At 51.2% G+C, this 21,028-nt stretch overlaps 1 protein-coding gene and 1 pseudogene across 2 annotated transcripts in view; both read right to left on the reverse strand.

Annotated features, from left to right (window-relative positions):
- Positions 1-6,570, reverse strand: LOC106979480 (60S ribosomal protein L37a-like; annotated as a pseudogene).
- A 9,244-nt stretch (positions 6,571-15,814) lies between these two features.
- SWAP70 (switching B cell complex subunit SWAP70) overlaps positions 15,815-21,028 on the reverse strand; it is a 76,770-nt gene continuing 71,556 nt past the window's right edge. Inside the window, exons 10-12 of one of the 2 annotated variants that reach the window (XM_027073173.2) lie at positions 18,447-18,645; positions 17,372-17,468; positions 15,815-17,046 (exon numbers count right to left, since the gene is read on the reverse strand). In XM_027073173.2, coding sequence (XP_026928974.1) covers positions 16,940-17,046; positions 17,372-17,468; positions 18,447-18,645 — 403 coding nt within the window. In that variant the 3' untranslated portion in view covers positions 15,815-16,939. The other variant, XM_053203489.1, reaches the window with a different exon arrangement.

Below are 21,028 nucleotides of genomic sequence, written 5' to 3' on the forward strand. Positions count from 1 at the left end.
TATTAAGCAGAGCCTTATTGGCTGCCTGGTTTGCCCCTAGGGACACCATGCTCTGTTAGCTTTCTCCGCAACTTTCTATGGGTTGAGCCCCCTTTCCTGCCCCTCTGTCATTACTGGCCTTACACAATGTATCCATTCCAGCACACCCACTTTTGCCAGCTTCTTTAATTTCTTCTTTACCATCTGCCAGGAAAACTCGGGTATTTCCATTTCACCGAGTGTTGGCCACTGCTTTTTCCAGGCTTCTAAGAGCCACCCCAGCAGAATCTTCCCCATCCTTTAATGGCCCATCTAGGGTATTAAATCTGTGTCTCAATAGAGTGCCCCCAAATCCCTGAATGCTTGCTTTTCCAGTCTCACACCCAGCCCCCTTAAGCATTCCCAAAATGCAATCCCAGGAGCATTCCCCTGGCTCCTGCCAGTGTCCATGATAGTTACCATTCTTTCATGTAGCGTCTCTTTCCTCCATTATCAGGCCCAGTGTGTCCCCAGCTGGATTAGTCTGGAATTCAACCCTAATTACTGTCCTAGGCTACCAGGAGAGGAAGTGGGGGCAGCACCTGAGAGGGTACCTGTTGCCCAGCAAGGGTGAGGCCTCTGTGGCATCTTTCAGCACAGCAGAGATGGGAGCTCTTAGGAGGAGGGATGGCCATCTCTGCAAGCATCAAGGGTCAGGAAGGCTGCAGCACCAACATCTTCAGGGGCATCCATCCTGATGTCTTTAGCTCATGTTTCAGGGTTCCAGTTTTTCCCCACCAGGGCCTGACCTTCACATAACTACCTTGGCTGAGCAATCAGACTTATCTGTGCAACTCTTATCTCCAGCCTGCCTCTCAGCTATATCTGTTCTCCACTGCCAGAGATAAGGACTTCTTTGTAAGCTACCGTGGAGGCCTGCCGGCTCTCACACCTCCCTGTTAACTGCTTGTCAGTGGCCCATAGTCCCTCTTCATCCCTCTGCAGAACATCAGCATGAGTTCACAGTAACCAGCCAACTTTTTGAGAGCATTGTTCCCAACCCCCTTATTTTTCGAATGCCTGGATTATCACACCTACCTCAACATTCTTCTCCTCCAGGAAACTGGAAAATTCCCAATGAAATATTCCCAGTGAAATATTTGAGCTGCTACCTTGCTTTAGGGACTATCTGGGGCCCCCATCAACCAGGACAGCATCCTCCTCCCCATCCGCTGTGACAGTCCCAGATCCCCATCTTGCCACTGTTTCCTCAGACCGCTTATGTTAGTTCTGGTCCTTCCACTAAGACAGGACTCTGCATGCAAAAGACTTACAGAGTGAACAGGTATGAGAGTAGGTGAGCAGGACACTGGTCAGGGAGCGGGGTGGGGTGGGGGTGGTGAGAGGGACATCAGTGATGTAGGTTTGACCCCTGTGAACAAGAGACAAGAGGATGGAAGGTGGGGTGGAAGAGTCTTGGGCTGCAGTTCAGATCTAAAAATAGCAAGGCCAGTGGGGAGCCCTGTGTGCCAAAACTGCCCACCAGGGAAATCTTGTATCTCCCTAGAAGAAACCCACCTTAGTCACCGGCTGACAGCAGCCTGTGGGCCTCAGCGTAAAAACTGTGATGGCTATCGGAGCACAGTCGCGGGGGCTAGTCTGAAATCTGAGAGGTGCATTTTGATGGCCACCACCCAAGGTCCAGGTACTTCTCTTTTGGATCTCTAGACCCAAAGGAACAAAGGTGTCAGCGTTTTCTACCTGAGGGCAGTATATACTGAAGCTTCTGGCTCTGTCACATAGTAGCTTTTTTGGCCTAACTTCTCTGAGCCTTATATTTTCCTCACCTATAAAATGGGGATGAAAGCCGTGTACCTGGATAAAAGTACCCAGGACAAATGGATTCTCAACATAGCATTGATTGAATCAGATTTACTCAAATATGTAATAAACACCTAGTACAGCCTGGGCATGGGCACTCTTTCAGTCTCAAGAAGTCTCTGGATGAGTAAGATACAGCACAGGCCCAAAGAGCTCACAACCAAAAGAGACAGACCATCTGTGGTGTGCAGAATAAAGCCCCCCATGCCCGAAGACGTGTGCATCCAAATCCCCAGGATTTGTGAACATGCTACGTGACATGGCAAAGGACAATTTAGGTTGCAGATGAAATTAAGGCTGCTCATCAGCTGACCTCAAGGTCATCTTGGATGGGTCCAGTGTCATCACAAGGGTGCTTATAAGTTGAAGGAGGAGGCAGAAGTGAGTGGCAGAGAGATGCAACATGAGAAACACAGCCAATCATTGAAGGCTTTGAAGATGGAAGGGGCCATGGGCCAAGGAATGTGGGCAGCCTTTGGAAGCTGGAGGAGGCAAGGAAACATTCTCCCCTGAAGCCTCCAGAAGGAATGCAGGCCTGCTGACACCTTGAGACCCATTTGGACTTCAGACCTTCAGAACTGTAAGATAATATATCTGTTTGTTTTGTTACAGAAATTAACCCATTTATTATAGGCTAGCTATGTTTCAAATGGTAGAGCTTCTACTGGCCTCCAACTCCTTCAGTCTTCTGATGGCTGACTTTACTGTAACAGGAGAAGTGGTGTTGTAGGGCCGGGCACCACTGGCTACCATTTTCATGCAGGAACCACGAGGCCAGATCCCCACAGCTCACCTCTTCGTCTTGGTTTTGCCACAGAAGGAGAAAGTGTCCTTGGTATGCTGACTTATTTTTTATTTTCTTCACCATTTTCCTGAGGGAGACACCATAACAGGTCCCATATTTACCAATGATTCCAACCTTCTTGGTGCATTTAACCATGTTGCCACAAACTAGATCCGAGCCCAGAGAGCAATAAATCTGTTGTTTTAAACCACTAAATCTGTAGTAATGTGTTAGAACAGCAACAGGAAACTAATGCGGCATGACACAAATGCCCCACAGTGATGTGTGCAGCGACAGAAGTGTGTGCAGGGCACAGGAGCCCAGGACAGGGACACTGGATGCGGGATGGCCCAAGGAGAGGCAAGAGGGAGGCAGAGGGCTGAAGTGCCATGGGAGATGTGGGCTTCGGGGGCTGTACTTGCAGGGGGTTACTGCAAGACCCTGGGGGGCTGGGGGCACTCACACACATACATGCAAACACATCCTGACACACAGACAACAGACAAGGGCATGCATGTTCACCATGTACACTTGCACATGTACCCACCCTAGTGTCACAGGCACTTTATGTGCACACTGACACAAGCCCACCTGTCACCTAGAGTCCACCAGTGTTTGGCATCCTCTCTCAACATCCACATTTCCTAGGGGCAGCTGAGTTTAGCAGGTGGGGCTGGGGGTCCCTGCTGTGACCCTATCACTTGAGACGTCACCAGTGGGAGGCAGCTGGGAGTTATTTCTCTGCTGGGGCTTCAGTATGTGAGGTGCCACGGCAAGCCTGACCATGCACATGTTCCCCTCAAACCTCCTACTGTAGGATGGAGCCTACTATGAATGAGCCAGTCACCCCAAATCAGACCGTCCATCTTCCTGTGCATTTGTCTGTCCATGATTCATTCAGTCAACATGCTTTTATTAGTAGTTGCTATGTGCTGGTGCCCGTTCTGGCTACTTTGGACCCCAAGTAAAATAAGCCATTATCCGTACCTGCAAGGTATGATATCTAGCATAATCAGAGCTGTGACCTGGTGGGACAGCTAGGGTCCTACAGAAAAATGGGAAGAGATCCTAGTTCAGCCCTGGGTGGGCATCCAGGGAAGACTTTCCAGCATGAAAAACTGATGTGACTGCAGTCATTTCAAAATAGAGTCAGGGAGGCCACTACGGAGAAACGGCCTTACCTGCCCTTGTTTGAACTGGGCAAAACAGCAGTTGTGTTAAGCGATTTTCCACAGAGTCAACAGGACAGCAGGCATCCTGGCCAAAAACTGTTGGTTGTGGACTTTCTGAAGACAGAGCAGTTAACTAAAGCGTACCAGGAATAGTTCTGTGTGTTAACAGAATAGTCAGTGCACACAGCAGTGCAGCCTGTTTGTACCAAGTCATGGAATTACCAGCCTTCCTCCTTCCCATAAAACCCCTTGCTTTCACCTAAAGGCAAGACGCTTCGCTGGTTACTGCCAGAATCTGTGCTCCCCAAACTGCAATTCTCTGATCCCAAATACACACTCGTTTGCCTCTTGTCGTGACTATTTTCAGGTTGACACCTGAATAAATGACATTTATGCTAAGTCTTAGGCCAGGAAGGAGGTAGCTGGGCGAAGAAGGCTCCATGGTTTGGAGAGGTCAGATGACCTGCCCCGGTCAGACGATAGTGTCTGATGGAGGTGGGTTCAGACCCAGGCTTGAGCGACTGAGTCCTGGTCTCACCCTCCCCAGCCATCTTACTTCAACCAGGCCAATCTGGGGGCCAGAGAATGGACAGTACAGGGGACCTGAAACCTCTACATCCCACCCAGCCAGGCCGGGCCACTTAGAAGGTCATTCAAGGCCAAGAGCACACTTCTATGACCTCACCCTCCTGGGGACTGGACCAGGACATAAAGTTTCCTCTGCTGGTGGAATGAGCTAAGGCCTCCAAGGAGAGGACAGAGGGGCCCACAGCCGACTCAGCACCCTTACACCCTCTCAGCACAAGCTGTCCACCCCACAGACCGCCTGAGAAGCATATATCTCTATCCGAAAGCAAGGGTTCCTGCCAAGAGGAGCACAGGCCTGGCCCAGCTTGCCCCCCACTGTCACACAGCTCAGCAAAGCAGGGCCTTCCAGGAAATGCAGGCCTGGCCAGAAGAAACAGAGTTCAGGGCTTAGAACAGGGATGCTCATGTGATCCTGATGAGAGCTGGTCCTGTCTGAGCCTATTTCCTCATCTGAAAGTGAGGTTGGGCTCGTTTCTCTTAAAGCTTCAGCAGCTGTGATGCTCTTTTTTGTGTCTGCTCTACAGTCTCTGGCCCCATTCCAGCCTAAGGGTTGCACACCAGATGCCTGGTCCCTGCAGAGAGTCCCCGACTCTGGCCTCAGAGATCCACCTCCTCACTCCCCACAGGTCCCCCGAGGTTCGAGGTTCAGTGCAGCCCCAGCCAGAGGAATGTGAGCCATTCCCGGCATCTCCTCCCCTGTGGCCAGCCCAGAGAGGGGCTGGGGCCTCTGGGCCATTCTGACAGGAAATTAGCTGGGCCTGGCCTTCCCCACTACCAGCTGCTCTGCTGACCCTGACCCCATGTTTTCTGAAACCTGATACTGCAAATTTCAGAGCCTCTTCTCCATTCCCTAGGAGGCCTGGCTGAGCTCTGTGTCTAACCTCCAGCCTGCATGCGGGTTAGCCTTCCTGCCCTGGAAACTGCAGCCCTGCTATGACCCTAAGGAGGCCCTACTCTCTCTAGGAGAGTAGTATCCTCATGTCTGAGGCTCAAGGCAGAACCCATTGTGCAGAGTGGCTACAACATGGCTTGGAGGGAGGCAAGTGAGAGGGGATGTGGAAAGACCACTTAAGTGGCTGTTGTGGTCCAGGAAACAGTGACAGTGGTTTGGATTAGGAAGGGACAGCAAAGATGTAAAGAACTGTACAGAGTCCTAAGTTACCGAGGACGTAGGATGAAACAGGTGGTGGTCTGGTCATGGAGGCTGCATGGAGAGGTGTCTGAGGCCCCCTGGGTTCCTAAGTTGCACAACGGGATGCCTGGTGGTGCCTCTTGGGGGGCGGGGGGGGGGGGGGGCAGTGATTACCGGGGGCTGAGCAGGGCTGTGGGAGAAGAGAATTGACCCCAAGTTTGGCCTTGCACCATGGAGGCTGAGGTGACTTTCAGATGTCCTAGTGAGCATCTGTATACAGAGAGGAATGAGCTGAAGATGAACCCTAGGGAGGCAGAAAAATAGATGGTAACCCAAGCAGAGACACGGTGCCACCAGTGAGAGTTCAGAGAAGAGAGAGCCAGCCCGCGCCCAAGGACAGGAATGCTGGCTGGCTGGTGACGGGTGGACCTGGAGGGAGCGGCAAGGAGCAGCCTGTGATGTAGGAAGAACCCAAGAATGCTGTGCCTGCAAGGACCGCAGAAGGGCGGTTCAAGAGTCCGCTGCTGGAAGCTGCTGGACGACTACGAAGAGGAAGACTGAAGTGTCCCTGGGTCACAGGCGACTTAAGGGCGCGCGTTCTAGGGGAGTGAGGTGCCCAGAAGGCAGGCTGCAGTGGGCAGGGAGGCCATGAGAGGTGAGCAGCAGAGAGGCAAGGGGAGGAATTGCCCCGTGCACGGGCGGGAGCTGCGGCAGCGGATGGAGGGCTGTGGAGTCAAAGACAGGCTCTGGCTTGTTCGCTTTTAGGGCGAAGGAGATGCGAGCGTGTTTAAATGCAGCCGAGGAGGGCCCTGTCACCGAGCGGGCTCATAATAGCCGCGAAAGCAGGGATGACCACCAGAAAGGTGGCTTGGAGCCAGCGCGGGGCTTGTGAGGCCCACTGCGCCCCAAGGCTGAGCTAGAACACCACGCGAGCGCGGTATCGGGCGCGCCGCTGTCCTCCTTGCCCCACGCTCCACGCTCCACGCTCCACGCCGCTGGCCGGAGGGGCAAGGACGCGCCGCTTACGCGCGCGCGCCCGCACACACACACGCACACGCACGGACGCACGCGTACGACGGGAGGCTTGGGTAGCGCGGCGTGAAACTCTGCCCCAAAGCGGTCGTCTGTATTGGAGATGACGGTCTTAGACAGTCACGCACTCTGTCCTCGTCGGAGAGCACGAATGTGAAGTATTCCTGAGAAGTCAGGTAGCGTCCAGCGCCAGCTTCCATTCTGAATGACGGCAAGCTACTCTTGCACTACGTTTTCCACTCACAGGTTTTCCGTGAAGCCTGCCGTTCGCCTCCGCCTGGAAAGCGCCGGAGCCAGAGCCGCTGCGGCCCCGCGGCCCCGCGGCCCCCGCGGCCCCCGCGGCCCCGCGCTAAGCCCCGCTCCGCGAGACACACGCCCGCGCCTGGGCTGCAGGGCGGAGCCTGATGGCCACGTCGCCGCAGTGGTCCTCCCTGTGCGCGGCGCGTCTGAGCCGGCACCTCACCCGAGGCGGGCGCGGGAACACCGGTCGTGAGCGGGAAAGAGGGGTCGCCCGCCTCGCCTTTCCCGAGCTCTCAGCAGCTCCTGTCAGTCCCCCTCTGGCTTCATTTTCTCACCCCGTGTCTCGTGCTTTCCCTCCAGGCTGTCGGCCACTCCGCCCAGGGCGCCCGTGCTGCCTGTTGTCTGGAGCCGACAGCACTGGCCGGCCACCCCGGACCCGGTCTCTTCCCTGCCCCCTCCCTGGATGGCTGGGGCATGGTCCCGTATGGTCCTCGCAAGTCCGGCCTAAAACTCTTGCCGAGCCCCAGCTGTGCCTGCTGACGCCTCCACGAGCACCCGAGTGTGGGGCAGGTGCACCTCCTCTCCCTGCACTCCCTGTCGGCCTAGAAAGAAACTTTTTTTTTCTCCTCAGAAAGAGAAACCCCGTCCTTACGCTTGCCCTGGCCACGGGCTGAGTTGTCTTTGACGGAATGTTCCCTACTCAGCCACAGCTGACCCTGCCTTCAAAGTACACCCTAAACCGGACCTCTTGTCACCTTCGCTACTGCCGGCCTGGCCCGTCTCCCACCTGGGTTTGTGCAGGAGCCTCCTAAGGGGTCTGCCTGCTTTACAGCGCCCAGGGGGCGCCCCTATAAATGTAAGCTCACGGCATCGGCATCGTCTGGCCAGCATCCTCCAGTGCTGCTCCCTCTTCCTTGGACTGGAAGTCTCCACGTCCTTACAACGGCTTACAAAACCCAGGGTGATCCCTCACTCTGCTGCCCCTCCATCACATCTCCTGCCGTGGGCCGTTTGCTCACCTGCATCAGCCACCCACCACAGTTGTCCTGCACTCTTCCTAGGACACTCCTCCCCTGGACTTGGCAGAACTCACCCCTCACTTGCCTCCATTCTCCCCCAGAGATGCTCCTTGCACATCCCGTGCCTGACAGCACCCAGCCCTGGCCTTGCACCCTGCACCCCTCTCCTGCTCTGCTGTGTCAGCAGCATTACCCCCTGGCACACAGCTGCCTCCCTGGCTTCCTGAAGGCAGTAACTTCCTGTTTGCAGCCTGCCTGTCAGCACATAGAAGCATGGTGGAGGCACAGACACGCACGTAAATAAGCACTTGGTAAAAACTTGTGGGAGGAAGGAGCCAGAGTAGCTGAGAGAATGGCCACTGGGCCCGGAGGAGGAAGCCCAAGCCTAAAGGGAGGACAGACTGAGCAATCCACCAAAGATGGAGAGAAGAGCCACCCTTCCTGACCTGCCAGTTCCAATATGCATGGGGCCTGAATGTTGGTAAGGTCTACAAGGTTGCCTGTTTTATCCTTAACTGCCTCCCACCTCTTTTCTGATGATACGGGTTTCTCTTCCTTGCAACCAAAATAGCCTTGGCTCAAGCACTGCCCTTCCACCTACCTTCCACATCTCTACCCTACAGCTAGCCTCCCAACCATCTAGACATCTAATCATCTGTCTGCAAGTCAAACAGCCCACTGGGCCCTTCATGCCCAAGAGTGCCTACCTGCCCAGAGTCCACCCATCCACCCAATAGATAGAACCAACAACTGTCCCTCCACACATCAGCCCCTCAGAACACACATGGTAGCATGGGACCAGACCGTGAAGGGTCTCGAACACCAGGCTAAGGCAATCTGACTCTGTTGATAAATAGTGGGGAACTATGGAAGAATTTTGAGCGTGATCAAATCTGCATTTTAGGAATATAACACTGGCAGCTGTGAACAAGATGGATTAGAGGGGGGAATCTAAAGGCAGGAAGATCAGTTGTGGTAAGATTACAATATTGCAGATGATGAAACAGGGCAGAAGCAGAGTGGCTAAGGAAAGGAAGCTTTGAGGAGCAGCCGTGGGTGCAGCCTGCCCAGATGGGGAACCATCTAATAGGCCTTGGCTTGGCAACCCCCAGGTGAGCCCAGGCACTGTGCTTGCCCCAGCTCTCACTCAGCTGGGGCCTTGCCTCCTGCATGCTTGGCCCCCGAAGTTCAGGACAGGCAGTTCCTAGGGGCCTAGCCCAGGAGCAGTTCTTTCTGCGACCATCTACAGAGTACTCTATCCTATAGCTCAAGCCCCTGAGCAAGTGATATTTCCAGAGTACGCTGTCACCCACCAACTCCAGTGTCAGAGCTCAGCCCTGGCTGCAGAAAGCTGGGGCCTCTTCTCTGTTAATTTTCTCCAACTCCTCAGAGGCTGGGCTTTAGGCCCAGTGAAGTCACAGTTTGGGAGGCAGCCCTGGCTCCCTGCCGCCCACGGAGGCTATATTTGGAGCAAGACAACTCCCTACAGACATAGACATAGACCCACCCTACAGCACTGCCCCAACCAATTTTACCAAGTAGCCAAACAGTGTGGGTGTCACTCGCATTTTTACTTGTTTGCTTATTCATTCATTCGTTCACTCATTTATTCATTTCACCTGTGGTTACTGATCCCCTAATATGGTGTGACAGGCACAATGGATGTATGGTGGGCATGTACATGTGTGTGAGTACATATGGGTATCATGTTGAAATAGGAATGGCAGAACATACTTTCAGTACTCTTTCTCAGGGTTCAACAGTGTCAGTGACTCAGGATCAGGTGTAAATGGCATCTGTGGGCACCTGCGTGCGTGTGCATGCAGGCACGTGCTCTGAGAGGCAGCTATGACTCAGCTGCACATGGCGTCTGTATGTACCTGTGCAGATAGGGCTGTGCATGGAGGCACGAGCTCTTGCCCCCCAGGAGTGGGGGAAGTGGTTGAGACTGACTCAGCTGCATATGGTGACTGGATGCCCACAGCCCAGCTGTGACTTTACACCTTGCTCACTTGCCAAGCCAAACAGCCAGTGTTGGGTGCAAATATTCTGCACAGAGTGTGCAGGGATGAAGTCCCAAGTCAGGAGCCTCTGGTAAGCAATCTGGGTCCAGCTGCATCTGTCCCTCCACTGGTGTAGGGCCCCCATCTTAACCTCTCTGGCCTGGCCTGGAGGCTCAGAGACTATGCCGCACGTGGACTCCTCCATCACCCTCGCCCACCAGTCCCAGGTTTGTGCACATTGAAACCAGGACCACAGGTACAGAGCTGCCAGCCATCCCGTCCATGTTTCCACCACACCTAAAACCCCTCCTGTTTCAGCCATGATTGCATCTTTCTCCATCTGCACCTAGTCGCAACCTTAGCAAGCACAACCCCGGAAGCATTTCCAGGCTCTGGAGCTCCAGACCCACTGCCTCAGCTATGGCCCTGCCTGGTCCCTCCCTGTCTTCTTCCTCTGTGCTCCTTGCCCTGTCTATCCCTGGCCGTCTCTCTCCTTATCTGGCCAACGGTCTATCTTTGTCTCTTTCCGAGGCCGACTGTCTGCAGCGGAGGCTTCACAGGAGTGGAGGTGCTGACAGAGTGGGGGTGTGGGGCTGCCTCTCGGTGTCCCTTCTTGAGCCTTATCAGGAAAACTGAAGTTACTGCTCAGGGCTCAGACTGGAATTTCGCCCTGGATGACCTTGCTCCGTGTGCTGGGGCCTCCCCAGGGACAGCCAGGGTCAGACCAGTCAGGAAACAGGCCCCTGCTTGTTGGCTGCTCCCCCTCCCTCCTAACCCACTCTCATCCCAGCCGTGGCCCCCTGCCAAGCCTGTCCACAGAGGACACAAAGGGGAGAGGGCTGCCCCTTCCTAGGCTCTTACAGGAACAGGGCCCAGGCCGTGTGTGTGCCTGCGGCGTGAGGAGGGATGAATCATGACCAAAATGCCTCAAGCTACCAGCAGGGCATTCCTTAGACCCCCAAAAGGAAACCTCGGCCTGAGGAAGAAGGGGGCTCCCCCACCTTCTCCCCTCAATGGGCTTCCAGGCAGTCTGCCCTGCAGGCAGGTGGTACATGCCCAATGGCTAGGAGAAGCTCTGGAGTCAGGACCCCTGGTTTTTGTCCCCCATCCCTCTGCGCCTGCCATCTCCTTGGGCAACTGCCTAACGTCTGAGTCTCGTTTTCCCCATCTGTAAAGTAGGAAAAAAGCCCACTTTCTGGCTTTGGAAGACACAATGAGATTGCCCACGGTTGGCTCCGCTATGCTTAGCTTCCATGGGTTTCCTCAATCATTGGAGGGACTCGGCTGTGACCGCTGGCACTCCCTGCCACCCTGCTGAGACCAAGTCGCGAGTGGGACACCTGGCGGGCAGGGTGGCCGGGAGCGCGACCGTGGCACACGCCTGCCACCTGGTGGCCCCCAGCGGAGTCGCCGAGGCCAGCGCCAAGGTCCCGGCTCAGCCTCAGTTGCGAGTGCCTGGGCAGGGGCTCATTTCCACAAAGGCGTGAACAGCTCACTGCCCCTGGGTCTGGGCCAATTCACGACCTGCCATGGAGGTGGTGGATGGTGGGGTGGGGAGTTGTCTCTTATGGGGCGGGTGTGTCCCTCCTTCAAGCCCAAAACCTAGGCTTGGAGGATTGCGCCACAACCCTGATCGATTGTCTCTGGAGGGTGGGATCGTAGCGAGGTATTTTATTCTCTCTGCATACCTGCTTTGTCTCCATTTTCCACATTGGGTGTGTATTACTTTGTGAAATACTGCAAACGTTATTTTAAAAAAATCACACAAAGAGGGAGAGAGGGTCCTAATTGGCCTGTCCATCAGAGAATTCTGGAAGTTTTGACTTTCTAGTATCTTTATTTTCTTGAAGTCTCCCATGGTTCACTGGGAGAAATGGACACTAGGACTTGAGGCCCTGGGATTGATGATCCATCCTTCACATACGCTAGCATTAACTCTCTTAAGCGTATCCTCAGCCCCAGGACAGGGTTGGGGTAAATGCTCTAAAGAGAGCAGAAATTCTGTAGAAAAGAGTTGTTTGCAGGTCAGTCACTGTTGTCTCCTCTGAGCCCAGGGGACTACATCCAGGACATATTTGAGGACAAGGATGTCTTCCCAAAAGTAGTCATTAAAAAGCCAGCCTTTACTAAGGAGCTACTAGGTGCCATGTGCTGGCAATACAGCCATGAGGGGGGCATCCTGCCCTGAAGGGGCTTTGGGCTCATCTCTAAGAAAGAGCAGGAGTGCAGTGGGAAGCCTCACCCCACAGGCATTGAGACAGAATCAGCAAAAACATCAGAAGTAGTGTAAGGGGTAGCTCCTGGGTGAGGCCCTGGGAGGAGTGTGGAAAACAGCTCTGGCTTCCACAAGATCCCAGAGGGGAAGGCAGAGGCTGGGGGTCCTGGGGGCCCTGGGAGGTGGCAGTCCCAGGCCCTTTAGATCCACTTCCAAGCCTAGCTGCAGCCCTCCAGAGGGCTGGTACGTCTGGGAAGTAGGGGGTCTTCACGGACAGGAGCCCTTGCCTAGGACCTCAGCCATTCAAACATCTGCCAAGCACCTGCCTTTGCAGGACACTTCAGAAGTGACACCTGACCATGGAAAATGCAGAGCACTCAAGATGTCCCCAGACTCTCCAGTAGCTCTGCATGATCACCTACCTCAGTCACCTGCGGAATTTTCTCAGAACTTGCCAGTTCTCCAGCAAAATCCCCATTATGTGTCCTGGCCCAGCCAAGATGGAAAGCCCTTCATCACATGACTTTGGAAACTGCACTAGGATGAAATAACGGCAGGCGGGACAGCGGGGGGTAGGGGTCAGGAGAACAGTACGTCTCTGTGATGTGAAGAAATCTGAGCAGGTCCTTATTCTCTCACCAGTTAAGGACAGATGAATATCATGTGCCTCCAGATATGACACCCTCAGAAGGACATATTACCTGTGCAGGACTCCCTCTGAGAATACAGAATCTAACTCAAAAGTGACACAGTAAGGTAGAACCATGAGTAGAACCCAGGTCTGTTGTCACTCTGAAATCCAGCCTCTTTCCAGTACTTTTGGAGGCCAAGCCCTGACTACTTGTAATCTCAGACCGAGGGCAGCCACTCTAGAAAGAACTCATCCACCCTGTCCCTTTAGCCGTCTTACAGCTAACTGCTGTGGGGAGTACAGGGCCTTGGGACACAGGGATGAAAGCTTCCGCTTCTACACACTCTTTTGGATTCCCTGTGTGTTCCTGGCAAACAAATATTTCAGACACAAATGGGAACAGAGAGCCCAGTTTGGCAGCACTGGACAGTGGTGCTGCTTCCTCTTCTCAAACAGGAGGAGAGGGCTGGGCCTGGCTTCTGAGGGTAGCAAAGCTACAGATGAGTGTGGAGGTGACAGCAGTCCCAGCACCCTCAAAACTAGCCTGTGGGTTCACAGTGCATCTTCCCAGGGAGCTGGCCCAGGATGGCCCATCAAGAGAGCAGAGCACCTGAGATCAGAGTGGGAAAAAACACACGAAGTGCAGTCCAGGGAGGCCTGCTCTCAAAGACCTAGTGTGGGTGGCCATTCCAAGCAGTGTCGGCCGAGGGGAAGAGGCAGGGTGACATGGGACAGGAAATGAGGGGTTCAGATGGGAAGGAAGGGTCAGCTGCTAGCCTCAGGGACTGCTAGACAAACTTGCCTCTCCCTACTCTTCACACCTTGCTGGCTCTCAGCCGGGCTCTGTGGACTGCTCTTGAGGAGGTGGACATAAACAGGGAGGGAGGCCTGCATTCCTGTGGGCAGATGACCCTAAGAAACAGTGTGCAGCATCTGAGTGGTGGGGATGGAAGAGGAATCTGAGGCTAGCCCTGGTTGGAACTCAGCGTCCACCACAGCTTAGCCTCTGCACAGGGCCAAAGACTCAGCAACCTCACGCCAACAGAAGCCAACAGAAGGACAAGAGTGGTCAGGGCCCTCCCTCCATAGAAAGGTGAAGCCCGGACATGCAGTTTGGCCGGGCGGTGGATGACAGAAGCACATTGAGATAAACATGATTGATGTACAAATGTAAAGAGGAGGCAGGGGGTGTAAAGAACTGCATCCTAGAAGAGAGGCATTCAGTGTGGATTTGACTCCTCCCCTTCCAGGTCCTTCTCTGCAAAGTGAGGGGTTTAGACCCACTGACCTCTGGGGACCAGCCAATTCTAGCGTTCTAGACGCACTACAGTTACTATCTGTACAAGTTGGTACATTTTACTTATATAACAGCTTCCCATTTCCAGCATCCCTTATGATGGTATTTTGCAATCAACAACCACCCCTACCTAGATCACTATAATTCTGGCTTGGAAATCCACACATTACCTTTGCCAGTTCTGGAAATTAATATAATTACACAGACCGTTCTCTGGTTTCTTTGTTCAACATGATGTCTGTGAGATTCATTCATGTTGTTGCATCTCTCAGTGATGTGTTCTAATTAAAATGTAATATCCTTTGACTATATCACAGTTCATCAATCTACTCCCTGCTTATGAGCATTTGGGTTGTTTCTCGTTTGGGGCCATCCTAAGCAAAGCTGCTGTGAACGAACCTCCTTGTAGAGTCTTGGTGGACAACGTGCCTCTTTTCTCGTGGGGGTGGAACTGCTGTGCACACATTGTCTTTAGCTTAGTAGATCTCACCAAACAGCCTCCCAAAGTTGAGACGTGACTTTTAACGGGTCTCAAAATGACTATACAAATAAACAAGGGAATACAAGGGAAGAAAAAAGAAACCTATTCCTTAAACTATTCCCAAGACTGACCCTTTCAATAAATTTTGAGCACCTACTATGAACTGGTGAAAGCTGGGCAGTGCCTCTTCCTCACGTCCACATGGCCTCATGTTAACCTCATCCTCGCTCCATGAGGCAGCTGTGCTTTGCTGACACTCCTCTGAAGGTACAAGAGGCTCTGCCAAGTGGAACAGGCACCAGTACAAGGTGTGACACCAGCTGGGCAGTAGATCTGAATGCTCATTTCTTAGCAGCCGCTGAATGGTTCTGATGGACCCTCCCTCTTGTGAAAAGAAAATCAAGGTTGTGACAATCTTCCTATTTCACACTTCAGCAACCTGCCTCACAAAGACTTTAAAACACATTCAAAGCAATTCCCTTTAGATCTGTGTTTAAAAATGCAAATTTGTAATTTCTGAAGCACAGCGTCCCCACACAGGCTGTGCCAAAGCTCCTGCCCTCCGCTCTCCGCCAGTTCACAGAGCAAGTGGCCTCTTTCCCTCCCATTTCTACCAAAGAGGTCAACTCCTGAGACTCCGTAAGGGGAAACCCTGACCCCTACTATTGTGTTCTGGACAACAGAATTTGCCTTTCCTGAGCAGGTTTTCTCAACCTTGACACTACAGACATCTCTGTCCAGATGACTCTTGGTTACAGGGAACTGTCCCATGAATTGTAAGATGTTCGGCAGCATCTCTGGCCTCTACCCACTAGATGCCAGTAGCACTCCCAGTTGTAACAACCAAAAATGTGATCAGATATTGCCAAATGTCCCCTGGTGGGCAAAATCGTCCCCTGTTGAGAACCACTACAGTACAGAAAGATGTTTAAAAACACCAGCCAGTGTGCTGTCTCCCTCTAGAAGGGAAAGAGCATGGGTCGCCTTAGTCCACCCTAGGTATTTTAATCTTGGCAACCATATGAGACCAAAACAAAAAACCACACTGTTTACTCTGGTAAAACTGAAACAAAAACTAAAAGGCATAAAAAGAAAATTCGGGAAAGCAGAGTTAACAGGATTCAGAGGTAACAGCAACAATGAGGGAGAAATCATCATCGTAAATTCCCGTCTGTGAATGCACACATCTGCCATGGTTTCCCACATGAGTGACTCAACCACCAAACACAAAGCCATAGCTAACGTCATCACAGCACTGGTTCGGGGGTCCAAGCTCCAAACTGTGTTTGCAGGAAGCATCCCTAAACTCAAGTCCATCTCGTTATATGAAAATACACAAATGTACCCTACTGTTCTATTAAATCAGACAGTTTAAAATGCATGCTGTTCTGGTATTTTTATTTTCTTACTCAGTCCATTTTACTAGAAAAAAAACAAACATACAAAACATTTTTAATATATCTTAGAAAATTAGCAAAAAAATTAAAGTTCAGCATATTACATTGTACAACATTTAGGTAAGAATGTTTGAAAATTATAAATATTTGTTCCCTCTCAACATAGGACATCATAAAAATACATTCTTAAAACTTTTTTCATGTATAATTCCTATAAATGATCATATCCATATTTATCAAGGAAAAGGCCTAATCATGACAAACTTCCATATACTCCTGAAGTTTTCTGTACAGTAACTACAAAAGAAAAAGCAAGGGGTCTGGCAGCACGTTGACCCTTAAAACCTTTTTAAACATTAGGAAGAATTCAGTTAGTATCAAATTATCATTCCAAATGGGATTTACTGAGTTCATCTCTGTGCTGATTCCTAAGTATCTATCTTAGCCAAAGCCTCTTTAATAAGGTGTTTGCCTCCTTGAGCTTAGTGCCAGTGAAGCCAGGAAGTAACTCAGCAGCACTGCATTCAGCAGAAACTTCTGCACAACTGCATCCATGGACTGCGCCCTCTTAGCGGAGGCAAGATCCACACGTGGCCAGGGACCGCTCTGTGGGAGCAGCTGGTCAAAAGTATCCATGGCAACCAGCATGCCAAGGCAAGCAGACTGGCCATGCACTCAAAGAAGGAAACATGCTGCCACAGGAAAGGAATGACCCCACTCAGGTTCTGATTATCCAGTAATCCTGACCCCACAACCCCATGCACCTCAACATCGGCAGCTGATGGCGGCCACAGCACGGCTTGCATGCTGCCTCAATCCCACAAGGACCTGAGAGAGCGAAAGGGAATTTTCAGAAGCTAAAGTTTTCAAAGAGTAAATAAAAAGCTTGATAGTGTCGACTTTTTTTTTTTTTTTCAGGTAAGCCCTTATTTTCAGGAAGATAAATAAGAAGGCTTCCTTAGTATATTGGCCTGATAGAAGGCACTGAAGAAAGAATGGTTAGAAGCAGCAAAGCCAGTTCCTTTGTCTTTAGCATCAAGCTTTCCAGCTACACCCGGAATCTGCACAATGGACAGGACTCCTGCCAGCTCGTCGCTCGGGTCACTTGGTCACTCTGTGTTCTTCTTTCCTTTCCAGTTCTTCTCTCTCTCTTCCAGTTCTGCCTGGGTGAAAGCTGCGGGGCCCCAGTTAGTGATCAGGTGAGGGTTTTTTGAACCTAAGGAACAAACACACATTAAATATTCTTCACATTCTTCAATGAACATTACCATTTTTCCAAATAAAATAGTAACTTTCTACTTGATTTCTTCTCTGAGGAATATCCATAAATGTCACACCAGCCAAAACAACTAGAAGATGTATGCAAGGGAATCAACTGAGCCTTCTTATCTAGTACAGAGCAAGTTATTCAAGAGAAATGGGCCCTAAACAGTGTGATTTCTGTATATTTGGGCTCAAGAGGATTTTTAGCACAATTTAAACACACAAATAAAACAAGAATAAATTGGATAAATATCTTACTACTTCAAAGAGCGTGTTACCTGGCTCTATCAATCGAATTAATCCTTCATGCTGGGCCACTTTGTCCTTCCAGCTCTTGGTCTTACTAGTTGCCATCTCCAGCTTCTTCTTAACTCCCTGAAACAAAGGTAGATGTTAAACTATGCAAACACACAGGCAGTTTAAGACCAAATAAAAATGCTTGGGCACTTACTCTGTTCTTGTGGATTATCCCATGAAATCCAGCCACTCGAAGAGGCAAGAACTATTAATCACCCCCATTTTACAGATGTGGAAACCAGGATGCAGAGAGCTTGGGTAACGTGCCCAAGGTCACCCAAAGGACCTAATGACACAGCTACACATGAATGTGTAAGATCCTTGTGTACGCATTACGGCTCACCACCCTCGGCCCCAAATCCAGCCTCCTCTGTCCTGCACATGACACCAGGGTGACTCTCCTCACCAGCTGGCACGACTTCAGTTTTGTCAGTAAAGGGCACTGAAGGGTCACTGGAAGAAGGGGCTCTGCTCCCAGGTCCCACTGTGCTCTTCTCAGCAGCTCCTGTGACATGTGGGGCATCCACAGTGCTCACGCCAGTGGATTTTAGTGTCATTGCCCTGTGGGCTGCTTCCCCCAGTCCCCAGAGGACAGCTTCCCAGTCACGGCTTTTCTGCTGTCTGTGGGGCCAAGGCCATGCCCTCTCCAAGGTCTAGATCACAGCAATGCGCAGAAGGGGCGAAGAGCAGATGTGTTCCCTTCCTGGGTGCTCTGCCTCAGTCTCAGAGGCAGGGGCTGCTTCATGTACGTGCCATTCCTGTATTCGTAGAGTCTTCTTTACTGCTTCGTAGGTAATCCCCTGTTATAGTTAATAATTGTTTATATTAAACTTTCCCTGTTCAAATTACTGTGTGCCTCTTGACTGGACTTTACCTGATACACCTCACCACCTGTAAAAACTACTTCTTACAGCTAAGCAAATACTGTTATTTCTAAATGTTTTTTTAAGTTTTGATTTTAATTCCAGTTAACAAACAATGTTACGTTAGTTTCAGGTGCTTAAATGTTTGTTTTTAAAATTTTACATGGGCGTTTGCAGGGATCAGTTGGATTACCTCATACTGCTCAAGCGCTTGTTTCCGCTCTAGCTCAAGTTGCTCCAGCTGTTCCATGGCTTCCTGAAGGGCCCGCTCTTTCAGGACACGCTGATTCTCCAGCTCCTGTTTCTCCGCTTCAGTTGTCTGAATGGCCTGCTGCTGCTCCAGGTGCCACTTTTCCAGTTCAGCCCTCTTGGAAGACTCTTCCTCCAGCAACCTGCAAGGTGGGGAGCTCAGGACCAAACCTGCCCAGGCCCCCATGCCCGACCCAGCAGATGACGGAGCCACCGAGAGCAGCAGACAAGACCTGATGTCATCTAATCCACCTCCCTCATTTTGCAAGTTGGAAACTAGGGGCCACAGAGGCCCTTATTCACAGCGCTGGCAAGGTGCCCCACGTGTCCTGCCCTGCTCCTCTCTGTTTCACCCTTTTTTGAAAAAATAAAATAAAATAAAATGACATTTATGAAAGGTTTAATGTGCCACAACTGGGCCAAGAGCTAAGTGTATTTTCCCAATCAATCCTCACAGTAAACTTAAGTGCTATCAACATTCACACTTCAACGATGAAGAAAGTGAGACACAAAAGTTTAATGACCTGTACCACATCATTTGACTGGCAGGTGATAGGGCCAAGTTTTGAAATTTGCCTGATTGCTACAACATTAAAATATTTCTCATCTGGGGGTGCCTGGGTGGCTCAGTCGGTTGAGCGTCTGACTTCGGCTCAGGTCATGATCTCACGGTACGTGGGTTCGAGCCCTGTGTCGGGCTCTGTGCTGACCACTTGCTCAGAGCCCGGAGGCTGCTTCAGATTCTGTGTCTGCTTCTCTCTGCCCCTCCCCTGCTCGCGCTCTGTCTCACTCTGTCTCTTCAAAAATAAATGAAAAAAAAAAAATTAAAATTAAAAACATTTCTCATCTAGTACAAACATACTACCAAGGAAAAAGGTAACAAACTAATGATAATGAAAATGAGGGGGAAAGGAGCCAACAAAAGGCAGAATAAAACAGATACCACTTACTGAACAATTACTACATGTCAGATACCTGACTTCATTATTGCTAACCCCCCATCAATTCTGCAAGGTATTTATCATCCCTCCAGATGAAGCAATAAAAATTCAGGGTATTTAAAAGTATGTCGCACAGGTAGTGGTGAATTTTTTTTTTTTTTTAACATTTATTTATTGTTGAGAGACAGAGAGACAGAGCATGAGCAGGGGAGAGGCAGAGAGAGAGGAGACAGAGAATCTGAAGCAGACTCCAGGCTCCCAGCTGACAGCACAGAGCCCGATGCAGGGCTCAAACCCACGAACCACGAGAGCATGACCTGAGCCGAAGTCGGACACTTAACCAAATGAGCCACCCAGGCACCCCGGTAGTAGTGAATTTTAACCAAAGTCTGTGTGACTCTAAAATGTTATCTTGAATAACAGGCTACCTATCTAAGAATATCCAGCTACACAGGCATTTAAATAAAACTAACATACAGCCCAAACCTATACCCAAAGTATAGACAATGTACTTAGATGCCAGCCCAGGACAGGACACATCTCTAGTGGCTTGACCATCAGTATGCTCTTCTAAAACCAATGACTGAAGCCATAAAGTAACAGAATAGACACCCCTTATATCACCACTCCCAACTCCTCCACCCCCGGCCCCCACCACTGAAGAATTCCCTCTACAACATCCTGCAATGTGGTTATCCTACTGTGCTCAAATACTCTGTGGGATGGGCCACTCACTGCTTCAGGAATCAGGCGAGTTCACAGTGGGTTCACAAACAGGCACCCTCAATCCTTCGAAAGTTCCACCTCAACTAGGAAGAGCTTTCCCACCCACTATCCCTAGTTCTACACAGGACCATCCACTCCCTCCTTAGATGTCTCCTGGAGTGTGATACCCACAACTGAACACAACACTGCAAATGTGGTCTGGCCAGTGTTTTTTCACTCACTCAGTGTGTGTACATTGTGCACCTTTGTGTGCTTTTCTAGACACTGGGGATACAACAGTGAACAAGACTGGAAAGGCCTGTTTCTTCATCCTAGGGGTGAGAGTATGAACGGGGAATGGACATTTGCAGGTGTTCAGGCTGCCCAGTCGGAATCCCCTCCATGTGTCCAAGGAATCTGCCACAGGAGGCATCTTGATGGGAAGTAGGGCCCACCTCCCACTACATAAGCCACAGGCCCAACCCCTGCCCTCCTGCCCTGTGGCAGCCAGGGCACAGTGGAAGCCCGAGCTGGGCTTGGCTAAGCAGATGCCCTTCCTGGAGCTCTGACCCTGAAGCAACTGATGCAAAGCAGAGATAGTGGAGAATTTATCTTGCCGGTGGCGGCAACAGCCCGTGTTGCATGCAGCAGAAGCAATGGTGACTCCCAACACACAGTGCCAATGCTGACATCAGCGGCATCCTGGGTGGACTCTCCCCTTGGCCTGGTTTGGGCTGTGGTTTGGGCTGCTCAGCTTCCCTTGGTCCATGCCTGTGTTCAGGCCTGGCCACCTGCCTTTCTTTGGAATTGGTGAACTATTCAAGAAGCTTTCAATTAACCATTTTATTGCTCTAGGAAACCCCAGTTCGTTTCTGTGGTT

This window comes from Acinonyx jubatus, chromosome D1 (assembly GCF_027475565.1).
Source record: "Acinonyx jubatus isolate Ajub_Pintada_27869175 chromosome D1, VMU_Ajub_asm_v1.0, whole genome shotgun sequence".
NCBI lineage: Eukaryota > Metazoa > Chordata > Mammalia > Carnivora > Felidae > Acinonyx > Acinonyx jubatus.